Raw genomic sequence first — 12,816 nt, 5'->3', positions numbered from 1 at the left:
ATAGCCTTAAATAAAACAAATAAATGAATTAATGGGGGAAAAAAAAACAAATGGACTTCTTAGAAGGAAGCTGCTACCAATAAGGCCCCGCTTCAAACCACACAAAAGCCAGCAGAAAGACCTACTGAATCCGGTAGGCTTTTGGAGCACATTCTTCATATATGAGCAGTAAGGCCACCCTCCCAAACCACTGGCAAAAACAGAATAACAGGCAGCCTTGTTTCTTGTCATTGTATGTATGTTTTAGTATTAAACATTCATACTTAAAAACGCTTGTTTGTTTCACACACACACAGAGAAAACCCCTAACTATGAGACTGAAGTATAATCCAATTGCCAAGCTGAATACCCAATTGAATTTAGTGCTAGAAAGATCTGGTCCTGTCATATGCTTACAGTGCTAGAATATACAGATTACTAAATTCAAATTCTGGCTATCATTTACTGATGCCCAAAAGAGAAACTGCTTCTTTGCTTCCGTTTTCCCTTCTGTAAATACTGGCAAAGTGCTTATTTATATCTGTACCTGGAAACATCAGAAGAATAGCAAACAAACAAGTAACAGTAAATTTACAAATAGATCTATATCAAGCTGCTTTTTTTTCTTTTTTGTAATGTTGATCATATACAAGGAAAATTGTTTTGTGCAAACAGTGTTATAAACTAATTAAATCTACACATGATATGCAATATATTTCATATTTCTTACTAAAACTGTTAGAAAAAAGATATCTGAAAGGAGTTTGCTCATTTAAAGAAAAAACAGCAAAACCTTGTTTTAATTATTCAGCAAAGCTCTGCTGTTCTTTCTTCCACGAAATGTATGCATATTTACTCTGTGTTTTGGAAGCTGAATTTTGTAAGCTCTCTGTATTATTCCATAGGTGCCCAACACCTGGCTGTGATGGATCCGGCCACGTGACAGGGAACTATGCATCCCACAGAAGGTAAAAAACATTCCATCACAACAGGGCTACAGAGCTCAGGGATCTTGGCAAGCAGCAGCAGAAAAAGGTAGTTTTTATTCTGTGTGCTTCTTTCAGCTTATCTGGTTGTCCTCGTGCCAGGAAAGGAGGCATCAAAGTGACTCCTACCAAGGAAGAAAAAGAAGACCCTGAACTTAAGTGAGTACAAAAGCAGTGCTCTAACAGAGAGGGAAAAAAGCCCATAAGACCTCAGGAATTGAGGGATCATAGGAGATGCCCCAGCCATGAGAGAATAGGGCCTAGAGCTGGAGCTGAACCAAGCGTTTCTGCTTCTAGCGAAGCTGGTGAAGTCCATCACCTTGGAGACTGAACAGTGAAGAGCAACTGCTATCCCTGTTTGCATTGTTCCAATTACTTTAAACAGTGCTAAGAAAGTGCCACTTGGTTGAAAAAAATTGGCAAAACAAAGGAAAACAAATTATTTCTGCCTGTAGTGAAACATGTCAGATAATTAAATCGGAGTGACACGTTCAAGTCATATTCCAGAGAATTTAAATGTACGTAAGTCTCATGTCTTTTCTCTACGTATAAATTAAAATTTCGCTTAAAGTGAAACCTGGAAACTAATAGAGATCACTACATTCCTGGCTTGAATACAGATTCCATTAAAATCAGTAAACTATAGCTGACAGGATATAGATATGAAGATTTAATTGTTGTTTTTAATACTTGCTAATGACACAGGAGAAGCTACATAATACTGACAGAGCAGCACAAAAAAAATCACAAACCTTTCTTTTGCAAGTATTGGCATGAATTGATACAAGTTTTCCAGGTACAGGTACCCATCCTCTGCTTCATAGCAGAAACCTAGACAGAGAGGAGAGATGCTGACTTTCCATACACTTTAAGAAGTGTGATTTACTGCCTGTGATAGAATTTCAATTTTCTTTCCTGGTAAAATACTATCTAAATGAATGTTTTAGTTTCTTAGGCTGTACAACTGTATTTTAAATTGCCTAATCTTAAAATTAGCTGAACCCCCACAATTCAGCTTGGTGTGAATTGGATGCCACCAGGGACCAAGTCTTAATCCGTTAACGCAAAGTGCACAGGCACCTGAAATTATTTTCTCAGACTTTCTTGAGACTGTCTTTGCTTGCTCTCTCAAGTGAAAATGGGGTTTTTTGTTGTGTTTCTGTAGATGTCCAGTGATAGGCTGTGATGGCCAAGGGCACATATCAGGTAAATACACTTCTCATCGCACTGCTTCTGGTTGTCCTTTGGCTGCCAAGAGACAGAAGGAGAGTCCTGTCAATGGGTCTTCACTATCCTGGAAACTGAACAAACAAGAGCTGCCACACTGTCCTTTGCCAGGCTGCAACGGGCTGGGTCATGTTAATAATGTTTTTGTCACCCACAGAAGGTATAACTTTGTGTTTTCTCTTCTCATTTTTCCTTAATGTTCCACTGTTGAATTGGCAACAGTCTGAATAAATTGTGCTGAAGTCTTTTGAGTAACAACATAGTTTACATTGCAGCTGAAGTAATACAGATCAGAACAACTTTCAGAGAGCTGGAATCAACTTTTAACCTCTTCTTCCATGTTCCCAAGACTTTTCTTCAGATTAGCACAGTGTCTGTACAGTTTAAAATTTAAGAGAGCTCTTTCCTAGGCAAATAGCTGTATATCTTTTACAGAAACTGCAAATATCATTGAAATGTCACCAGAAAAGACTTAGTAAGAGCAATGGCTGTGTTAATTTCATCTTTCTGCCAGTGGAAAAGCTGTTTTCATAAACTCTGTATTTAAATAGCTATAACCACACAAAGAAGTAAACATGGATTACACAAGTTTGAATTTACAAAAATCTAACAAAGAAAACTACCCTGACTAAGCAGGAATCACACATATAACCACACATAAGTAACAATAAACACCATGATTTTATATATCATTGTAAAAACATTTGACCACATTCAGTCAGTATTTACTTAAAGAATCTGTCTATAGAATCTGAATTAATACCTGGCAAAATTTGGTATTCTGTCTGTAGAAGGAATTAAGTCTACATTCTATATCTCCCTTGTTTTCTTTCTTACACTCTGAACCAACTTATCCAATATATGAATGTACAAAGTGACATCAACAAATTCAGAGTCCAGTGTTACCCTGACTTTATAATCCCATGTTAAAATCTTTATATTAGGACACGACTGTAAACTGGGGCTAATTAAGCAAATAACATAAATAGTATGCTGTCTGGTTGCAACACATCCTACAGATGATTTCTGTCCTACATAATGCTGGAACACACTCAAGATCATGCTAGTTAAAATAAGGAAGTAAATATAGCTTTGTGATATGATATCCTTTCCAAGGAGATCTGAAACATAAGAAAACCATGGCTTTGAGACATTCTTCCAGTTAGTTGTCTGCTTTGAACAGAGATACTAAAGCAGAATATTAGAACCGGAGAATTAGCATCTTTCCTATGTAACTTTTAACTAAGCCAGCGTGAAGGTAACTTTAACCTGCAAAGATAATTTTATTTTTTTTCTCAATGTGGAAACACCATGTCTGCTAGGATTTTTTGTTTTAGTTTTAACAAAAATTAACCTTTTTCCTGTGGAACAAAATTTTCCTTCACTCCTTAGTTGGCTACATCTGAATACATATGTCTCTGCCAGTTCTTCAGCATATGGGTATTTCTTCTTTGTTATTTATAAAGATAGTATTAAGACAGTGCAATTCATCTTAGCCCTTTAGTGGGCTATAAAAATTGCCTTGGATAATTACCAGTTGATGAAATTGTAAGGTTTGAAATAGCAAAATGTACTTTAATGTGAACAGTGGTTAAAAAGCAAACTGACTATATAATAGAACCATTCAAAAAAGCTATTACAGTCTATAGGATATATTCAGAGTTATTATTGTATTGATCATTATTATGTATCCAAAAAATGATGCAACAGTTGTGCACTGTGGAACTCATCCCATTAACCAAATATTTTTAGGATAAATAAATAAATTTGCCATTTTAAAGGACCCCTCTCCTCTGGAGCACGAGCCACTAATAAAAACAATAAAGAGTTTTTATTTGTAAGTGTTGGAACTTCAAGAATTCTGTAAATGCATCTTCACATAACAGTGTCTGCCATCACTATTTTGATTATTCTGAAATATACTTAAGAGTTGTTTGTTTATAAGCTGAGATTTCTGTGCCAATTTTCAAGCTAGAATATACAGTTAAATGGCTCTTTATGAGTTTTATCATTCTCCGAAGCTATGCTATAATGGAGATACTGATATGACCTTAGGTACAAAGGTCTGCCCAAGTGCATGATAATATTGCCTGAAAGGATTGCTGCCATTTTCAAGTGGGTGCTAATGTTTTTTCCCTATCTGTTTCAGCCTGTCTGGTTGTCCTCTGAATGCACAAACCATAAAAAAGGGCAAAATTTCGGAAGAATTAATGACTATCAAGCTTAAAGCAAGTGGCGGTAAGGAGATTTGTAAAAGATGATGACATTTATTTAGATAGAAGGGCCCTGACTCCCATTTATACTTATGCCCCTTTGTGCCATTCTGGCATTAATTCTCACGCCTTTCAGTTGTCTCCCGCAATAACAAATCTTGAATAACAAAATCTTTGCATGAGAGATTATAAAAATATTCTCATTTACATCATGATAACTCAGCATTAAGGGTATGCTCTCATTTGTATTACAGCATTTTTTTTTTATTTTGAGAGGATTTCTGTATTGTTATTAATAATAAATTATTAGTTACAGATCAGGAGGACTTAGCTGTCTGATGACTAAGGTAAGAAGGTATAAATATTGTGTGCAAAAATTGACTCTTCTCCTTAACTTGAATACTACATGGTTTAGTATCTGTACAAAACTTGGATAATTTTGCTAACCCAAGTGTATTGGAACAATTACCAAATAGTTATAAGGGGAAATATGCAGCATTCTCTTTTCTTTTACAGCATGCTTTAGAAAGTTGGATATTGAGCCAGGATTCAGGGAACTTAGTCTTTATGCCTTCAACTGCTGAGCAAAACAGCAGTTACATTAAGCAAAAGTTTGCTTCCGTGTGTCTGTGTTTTCACCGCGGCAGGGACCATTGCTTACAGTTTTCCCAAGCTGGCTCCGCAGCAGACTCAGTTCAGGGCTCTAGGTTTTAAAGCAGTAACAACAGTGGCACAGATCTCTAGGCAGACTTGGTCTCAGAGTGATACTAAGACAAGAGAGACATGCACTGCCAGCAGCTGTAGCTGCTCAGTGTTTTTCAGAACAAGTCTTTCCTTAAAAGACCTGAGGTTTTTGTTCTTTGCAATTTCTCTTTGCTGATATTTATATTTCAGTTTATCACATGTAACTAAGGCTGTGCTTCTTGAAGTTATTCTGCACTGAGACTTGCCCCCACAGAACTTCTTGCAAGATCAGAAGCAGATACATAAGAGCTTACTAAAGTCAGCAATTACACTAGTGGAGATGTTACCCTGGCATGTTACCTGCAAAAGATGGATTGCTGTTCTGTTTCTTTTAAAGCAGAAAAAAACTGAAACAACATTGCAAATACTCCCTCATGGTTTTTAATAAACTTTTCTCTTTCTGGGCAATTTTTCCTTTCTGTGCCCTCCAACTTGCAGTTGTCTGTTGCACTGGAAAAAAAGAATTGTGAAACATGAAGATTCAGAAAACCCCTTCTATATTTCATCTCATGTATATGTTTTACACCTAAGAAACAATTTTGACAGTAAAAGGAAAGTAAGAGGCAATTTAAGGATCAGTCATTTGATCAAAAGCTTGTTATCTTCCTCTTGATCAGTAAAAGGTAATGCAGTTTGTTGCTCATACATCCATTTATATGTGGACACTTTAAATCTGATATTGGTATTTTTGATGATTTGCAGGTATTGAGAGTGATGAAGAAATTAGACACTTGGATGAGGAAATAAAAGAACTGAATGAATCCAATCTTAAAATTGAAGCTGACATGCTGAAACTTCAAACCCAGGTATGACATTGACATGAAAGTTTTACCTTTTCTTATGCTACGCTTAAGCAAAATCGATAAATGAAATGCCATGCAAATGCATGCTTACACACAGCTAGTTTCCTGCACACTTGTTTTCCATCCTTCTGTGGCACTTAAAAATACCAAAGTCCTACATGCCATTTTGTCAAGTTTCTCTTTGTTTGTTATCTGTAAATAAGCAGCAGATTCCTGGGTATTGTCTTAAAGATCTGGTGAATGACAAATTCAGGGCAGTTTGTAGCTAACCTGGGCAAGCAGAAAAACTGTATTTACTGAACAAAACATTCATTTTAATTTGTTGACCAAACTCTGCAGAATCCCATGACTGTGCTTTTTAGGGAGGATATTGCCTCTTACTTGCACACTATAACTCTTAATAGAAGTTGACTTTGTTCTTATGTGTAGCTAAGAAAATCTCCCTAGTTCAGTTCACCCACTGTCAGTTATTCAAATAGTTTGAATTTTGCCTCCAGGTAACACCTGGTAAAGAATGGATGCCTTTTGCTAATTTGTGTGGCAGAGGAGTTTGAAGGGAGCTATGGAAAAGAGTCATTCTCTTTCATTCTTTTTTATCCTGGAGAGATTAAATCAGCTTTAAGATGCTGATAACAGTTCTACAGAATGAGCTGAATATGTTCATCCCCACAGGGGCTCCTATATGCACCTGAGAGTTCACCTGAGCAAAGGAGGTAAAAGCAAGAGCTGAAGATAAGTCAATATTTTAGGAATAAGTGTTTAAGAATAAAGTTTCTAAATGAGGTCTGGCAACTGAATATAAGTCTAAACTGATCTAAAACAAGCTGAGCATAACCATGCTCCTCTGTATTTGTACCACACTGGAATGTACAGTGCTGATTAATGTTTTTGCAATAACCACTGTGTGTATGCTCTAAATGATCAGGCTTCACACTGCAAAGGTTGTGGGGTTGTCTATCCCAAATCGCACTGTGTGGAGGATGGTGTTTAGTGTGTCAGGACACTTATTTCAGTTCTGTCTGGTGATCACCATGCTCTTTGCACAGAGATTGCACAATTTACACAGTCAGATTTCTTTTCCTCAGACTTGCTCCCTGGTGAAGGCAGTCTGACCAGCAAAGCCTGAACTGAGCTACAGATGAAGCAACACATCCCTACGTGGCTTCCTCTATTGTTTATAATCTAGCCTGGGCAGGTGTTAGGTCACGCTGCTGCAAACACCTTCCAAAGGAGTGGCTGTAGAAGATTGCAGGCAGACATAAATGCATCCCTGGTGACTGTTTTGCTGTGTCACACTGTGTAAAGAAGGGAAGTGTCCACAGCACGAGACATTTAAGCAGTGCAGAGAACCTAACAAGGACAGGGTGGGTATAACAGCTGTGGATGGGACTCCATCGCTCTGTGCCTTGTGGAGCTGTGGCCAGGCACAGGGACAGCAGTCCATGGTTCTGCCCTGCTCCGCTGCCTTGCTGCCTGCTGCAGGACAAGGAGATGGGCAGCAGGGAACCATACCCAGCCGCTGATGCCTTCTGCTTTTCAGCACTGCTTTTGACATATAAGCCTTCAGAGCTGAATATATCACCAGTGGGCTCATGCTAAAAATATATCATTTTGCTACCTTGGACCCATTTTCCTGATCTTTCCAAAACCCTGGCTCCATTCTGTTGGTCGGACATCATCTTTGCGATGATCGGTGTGCACTCAACCACTCGGTTTCCTTTGCACTCTCTTTTTCTCTTACTGTTTCCAGTCCCAGTCCTGTTGCTGATCCCAGCCATCCTACAGCTCTACCCTCCCTCCAAGAGCAGGGCAGGAAAGTAGCATGACAGCTAATACCCATGACCTTGCTATTGTGGTCGATCAGCGGGGACGATGTCAGAGCAGGACAGCAATATAAACATCAGCCTCCTTTCTCCTCCCCTCCACCAGCCCTGAAGCCACACTCTCCATCCCAGCTCCGCACTGACCTTCCCACCTGAGCTCAATTCCTTCCTCCCAGTGCCTGGCACTCTCCAGTGCCTTGTTGCCACAAGGTTTCTTTGTGAACCAGCATCAGAGTCCATCAGTTCAGAGCAAATGCAAACTTTTCCTTGCTCTGAATATTTTGTGGAGAAATTATAATTATCCTAAAAAGAACATACCTGAGTTTTAGATCCATTGTGGCCCCTCTTACTACTGCCATTTGGAGTTCAAATTGCAGTTGCAGTGCTGCCAAGAGTCTGTTTGTGTGTTTGTACCTGCCTGTGTCTTTTAGATCACATCTATGGAGAGCAATTTGAAAACAATAGAAGAAGAGAACAAACTCATAGAGCAGAACAACGAGAGCCTGTTGAAGGAGTTGGCTGGCCTTAGCCAAGCTCTCATCTCCAGCCTCGCTGACATTCAGCTTCCACAGATGGTAAGACCACAGCCAGCAGCTTCGCACCTTCTTTGAGACTGTTTTGCCAGCACTTGAAGCAGATGAGCAAGCTCAGGGACCAGCAGGAGCACTGGAGCTGCATTAGCAGAGAGCTCTTTTAGGCTAATTTACTTTGCAGAGATGCTGGATCATGAAATCTGTGCAATAGCAAGCACAGTTTCTTCCAGGACTGAACCAGCCCTGTTATCTCTGCGGTTTCATATGGTGCAGGACAGGCTTTTCCCTCATCCCTCTCTGTCTGCCCATCCTGCACAAAGAGTGAAAACTTCACACAAAGAATCCTTATTTCCTCTGCTTGTAGGTCAAAACTTTAACCAGTTTCATACAAGTGATTCTTCTGGAGCCAACAAAGCTCTACCTTCTCAAAACTCCATGTACTCTATGTCTTGGTTGCAAGCACAGGCTAAACCCACAAAGCTACTTGGGTTTCCAGAGTTACAGTCCCCTTGCCCAGTTTCAAGAGTGCCACCGGGAGATTACATGAGGACAGTTAAGGGGATGTCAGCCACAATCTCAGAGCCAAACAGGTCACAATAAAAAGCAAGTTACACTGACAATAATATCTCCAACCCCTTTTCTTGCTTGGAGAGTGTGTGGTTCCCCCAGCACATGCAACTCCCTTAATTTCTACAAACCCTCCATTCATCTGGACAGCTGCCCTGACTCCTCCCCAGTTGCCATATCGCTGCTTTTCCATGCTTTGGGGTTGGGAGTTTGGGTTTTCTTGGCCTTAATTTTCTTTCTTACAATTATAATCTGTTTTGTCTTCATTTAGGGGCCAATCAGTGAACAGAATTTTGAAGCATATGTAAATACACTCACAGACATGTACAGCAATCTGGAACGGGACTATTCCCCCGAATGCAAAGCTCTGCTGGAAAGTATCAAACAGGCAGTGAAGGGCATCCATGTGTAGGATGTGAAAGCTGCTGGGCAACAGAAATTACTTAACAGCAGTAAACTCCAGATGGATCTGTTAGGAGTTCATGTACTGCTAAGGGGTGTAGGTTGCCATGCTGCATTTACAATTGCAACATTGCACTAATTTTTTTCCCAGCTGACATAAAAAAAATTAATAAAAGAATAAAACCACAACAGACTATTTGTATTAACAGCGATGCACTCTGTTAGTATATTGTATTTATTTCAGTACGATTCCTTTTTTTTTCTTCTTTTGCACTCAGTTTTTTGTAAAGTGAATGTAAAAAGTGTGTGCGACTATTTTTTATATTTTTTATTTATTTCTAATCAAAGAGTTGTTTTTTTTATCTTTTAACAACATTTTTGTGGCCTGCCATATTTTTACAAATGTGTTTATTAATTTATTTTCCAATGGGATTTTAAATAGACTGAAAGTTATACTGTAAATTATATAACTTGCTGGGTTTGTACAGGAAGAAAAAAAAAAACCTATGAAAGTAACAAATGACTGAACCGTGATTCTAGTTTTATTTTCCTCACATCCTGCTTTTTTATAATGGCTTTGTATCAGAAATGGGTTTGCAGTAACATGAGATGTGAAGATGCATGGAATGAAAAGATAAATGGTGCCCACTAGTGGGGAACTTGGGCTCTTAAAAGCACAGTATGCTGGAAAACAGTGTGTTAAAGAATACGTTAGCAATAATGAAATATAGCAATCAGCAAAGCACTTGACTTGGCTGTGTGATTTAGCCTATGCGAATGATTATTTAAAATGTTTCAAGAGAACTTCAGATTTATTTTACCACTGCAGTTTTTTTCAGAGTTAGTTCATGGAGGGAAATGACAATTATCTCTAAACAAGAAGGATAATTTGATAGGACTGGTACTTTTTTAGTACGAAACGTTGAGGTTTTAACCAAGTGACCAGTATTGCTATGGCTTTGGATCTGAAAAACAAAAACACATCCCAGGCTGAAGGCTTCGTACATAACGAATCAAATGCATCTCCCCTGAAATGGCATTTAATACTGGTTTGAACTTAACAGCAGCTGAGAAGGCAGCGGTCTAGAGAGGAATAATACCACTCCAGAGCAACGGTGGTTGCTTTTCTCTTTGAATGAAAACTAGCAACACCGTGACTGGTTTCCCCCATCCTTCTTCACTAAGACTAGGCTGATACTAAATTTGTTACCAGTCTTTTGGTAGGGTACCAAGTGCTACAAGGGCATACAGACAGATGGAGGTGTGGACAGATGAGCACTTGCACAGAGGTGCTGGCATGTGCCTCGGTATCTGATTAGCCTGGATGAGGAACTTCTGAATCTGTCAGAAAGAAGCAGTTGCTATAGCAGAGGCAATGTCTATTTCAGGGATTGTAAGTAATTAAGCATTGTTTCAGAAGTTTTTTTTATATTTATTTTTTTTATGAAAAAGGTATAAACAACCAGCTAAACTGCCTTTTTTGTATGCACACACACCTCATGTGCATATGTGCCTCAGTGTAAATGTATACATGGATCTAGCGTGTGTTTAATTTTTCCGTGCTATAATGAAAGTGTTTATTTTTATTAGCCGCATTTATATCTAGATTGAATATGATGGCATTCACAGGCTTGACATATACAATTATATTATTACTGTTCCTGCACAAAAGTACTATTCAAAAGTGATTCGACTCTCATGCACTGTGGTCACTGTTCTGCGTTAGGTGGGGCTTGCTTTTTGTTTGAGGGTTGATTCAACCCTCTGATCCTAGTTTAGACAGGGGAAAATGTATGTTCTTAGAAGCTGTGTTTATTTTTAAATTGATTTTTCAAAAGCTACCATACGTGCTGTCTAATATAAATAGGAGGACACCAAACAAAAATTTGTTATTAAAGTTATTGTTCTTGCTAAAAAAGACAAAAAGCGAGCATTTGTTATACTAGTTAAATGCATACAAAATGAGTTCTCTCATTACAAAGACTAAAATTTAATTTACTAAATATTTTAACAAATTTGTTATATATTTTATTTAAGTAAAAAAAAAATCTCTTACTGATTTATGTATTTATTATTATGATTTCCTATGGCTTCAGGTTAATTTATCTGTGTTTGGTTGTTTGCTCAGGATGTTCTGTGAAGTATGTATTTATTTGCACCCCTTGTACTTGATGTGTTTTGTAACGTGCACTGATTTTTTTTTCTTCTTGTTTTTCCCTTTTTTGTGTTTAAATGCATTGATGAGCTATACTGTAAATTAGACCTTTTGTAAAGAGCAATGATGTATGCATTTTTTAATTTGGAGTAGTTTGTATACTGTTTCTTCATACAATTAATATTTCTTACATCAAAACAACAAAACTGTGTTCTGTGCTGTACATTTGGTGTATGGTAGAAAATAAAATTGATAATGAAACATTGCAGCAAGTTTGTTGGGTTTTTAGCCTCTAGATGCCAACTTGTATTACACTTTCTTAACTGCACCTGGCACTATACAATGTGTCAGATGTTTTTCTTGCTTTGTGTACAAAATGTGTCATCCCTGTAAGTAAATTTCTGGTATAAATAATTTAATTAGTGTTTTACTTTGTCAATTTTAAATAAGGAGGAAAAAAAAAATGAAACTGCTTAAGGGGTCCTTCTCACTTCTGAATAGGGAAAAAAAATCAAGATTATAATCACTGCATTATTTAATACAGTCTTTTCTTGGCAGCTATAGACTTCATTTATACTGATAAAGTACAAGATTTGTGCTGACCTTTAACAGCTGCTAAATGATGTTTAAACATAAAAGCCATTGTAAAGTTTCCATCAATTTGGAACCGCCCACTGTTCTAGTGCAATTTTCTGCTGAGATTTGCAGTGCTTAGATGTTGCACAAATAAAAATCTGCTGGTTTTAGAGAGACAATATTTCCAGTATCTAATGGACTTTCTTTTTTTCACTGCCCATTGTAGCAAATACAGGCCAGTTTTATTTAGAATGAGTGCTAATGGATTGAGGAGCATTTCTTGCCTCAGATTCCAGCTCCCACAGATAGACCAAGCATAATTTTCATTTAGAATACATGGTAAATTTACAGCCCATAAAGTAGCTGGTAATTATTTATTTGAATAGACATAGATAAACTAAAATGGACTCGGACACTAGAAAAACTAGCATACATTGCATTTAAATAGAGCAGAGGCTCAAAATTTGGATCATGACATGAATACTGACTACTCACAAATCTTTCTGACTTTGGAGCCATAGAGTCAGCAAGAGGCTGGGATGGAGACAAACCTGTCACGGGAAGCTCGGTGCGGAGTTTTCTTTGCTTTAGGACACTAATCCAAGGACAGCACAAACTAGTTCTTAAGTGATTACTAGTTACTTAAGGAATATTTCTTAATAATTCTTAATGAATATAAAATAATATTCTTTCAGGGTCCTTTAAAATTACTGTTCCTGCATTCATTATTAAACACTAGCTTTGACAATGTTTATTCAGTGTTGATATGATGGTCTTTCTCTATAAAAAAGAATAATGTAAACAGTCA

At 37.7% G+C, this 12,816-nt stretch overlaps 1 protein-coding gene across 1 annotated transcript in view; it reads left to right on the top strand.

Moving 5' to 3' along the window:
- The window catches only part of ST18 (ST18 C2H2C-type zinc finger transcription factor), a 76,379-nt gene extending 64,734 nt beyond the window's left edge, over window positions 1-11,645 (top strand). Inside the window, exons 15-21 of the mRNA XM_065669361.1 lie at window positions 885-947; window positions 1,044-1,124; window positions 2,131-2,352; window positions 4,342-4,430; window positions 5,852-5,955; window positions 8,207-8,350; window positions 9,147-11,645. Of these exons, the coding sequence (XP_065525433.1) occupies window positions 885-947; window positions 1,044-1,124; window positions 2,131-2,352; window positions 4,342-4,430; window positions 5,852-5,955; window positions 8,207-8,350; window positions 9,147-9,287 (844 nt within the window). The 3' untranslated portion in view covers window positions 9,288-11,645. The remainder of the gene's footprint in view (window positions 1-884; window positions 948-1,043; window positions 1,125-2,130; window positions 2,353-4,341; window positions 4,431-5,851; window positions 5,956-8,206; window positions 8,351-9,146) is intronic.
- The last annotated feature ends 1,171 nt before the right edge of the window (window positions 11,646-12,816 follow it).

Source organism: Lathamus discolor, chromosome 2 (assembly GCF_037157495.1).
Source record: "Lathamus discolor isolate bLatDis1 chromosome 2, bLatDis1.hap1, whole genome shotgun sequence".
Classification (NCBI taxonomy): Eukaryota; Metazoa; Chordata; class Aves; order Psittaciformes; family Psittacidae; genus Lathamus; species Lathamus discolor.
The sequence above is the reverse complement of the archived record's forward strand: the minus strand, read 5'-3'. Positions and strand labels throughout refer to the sequence as shown.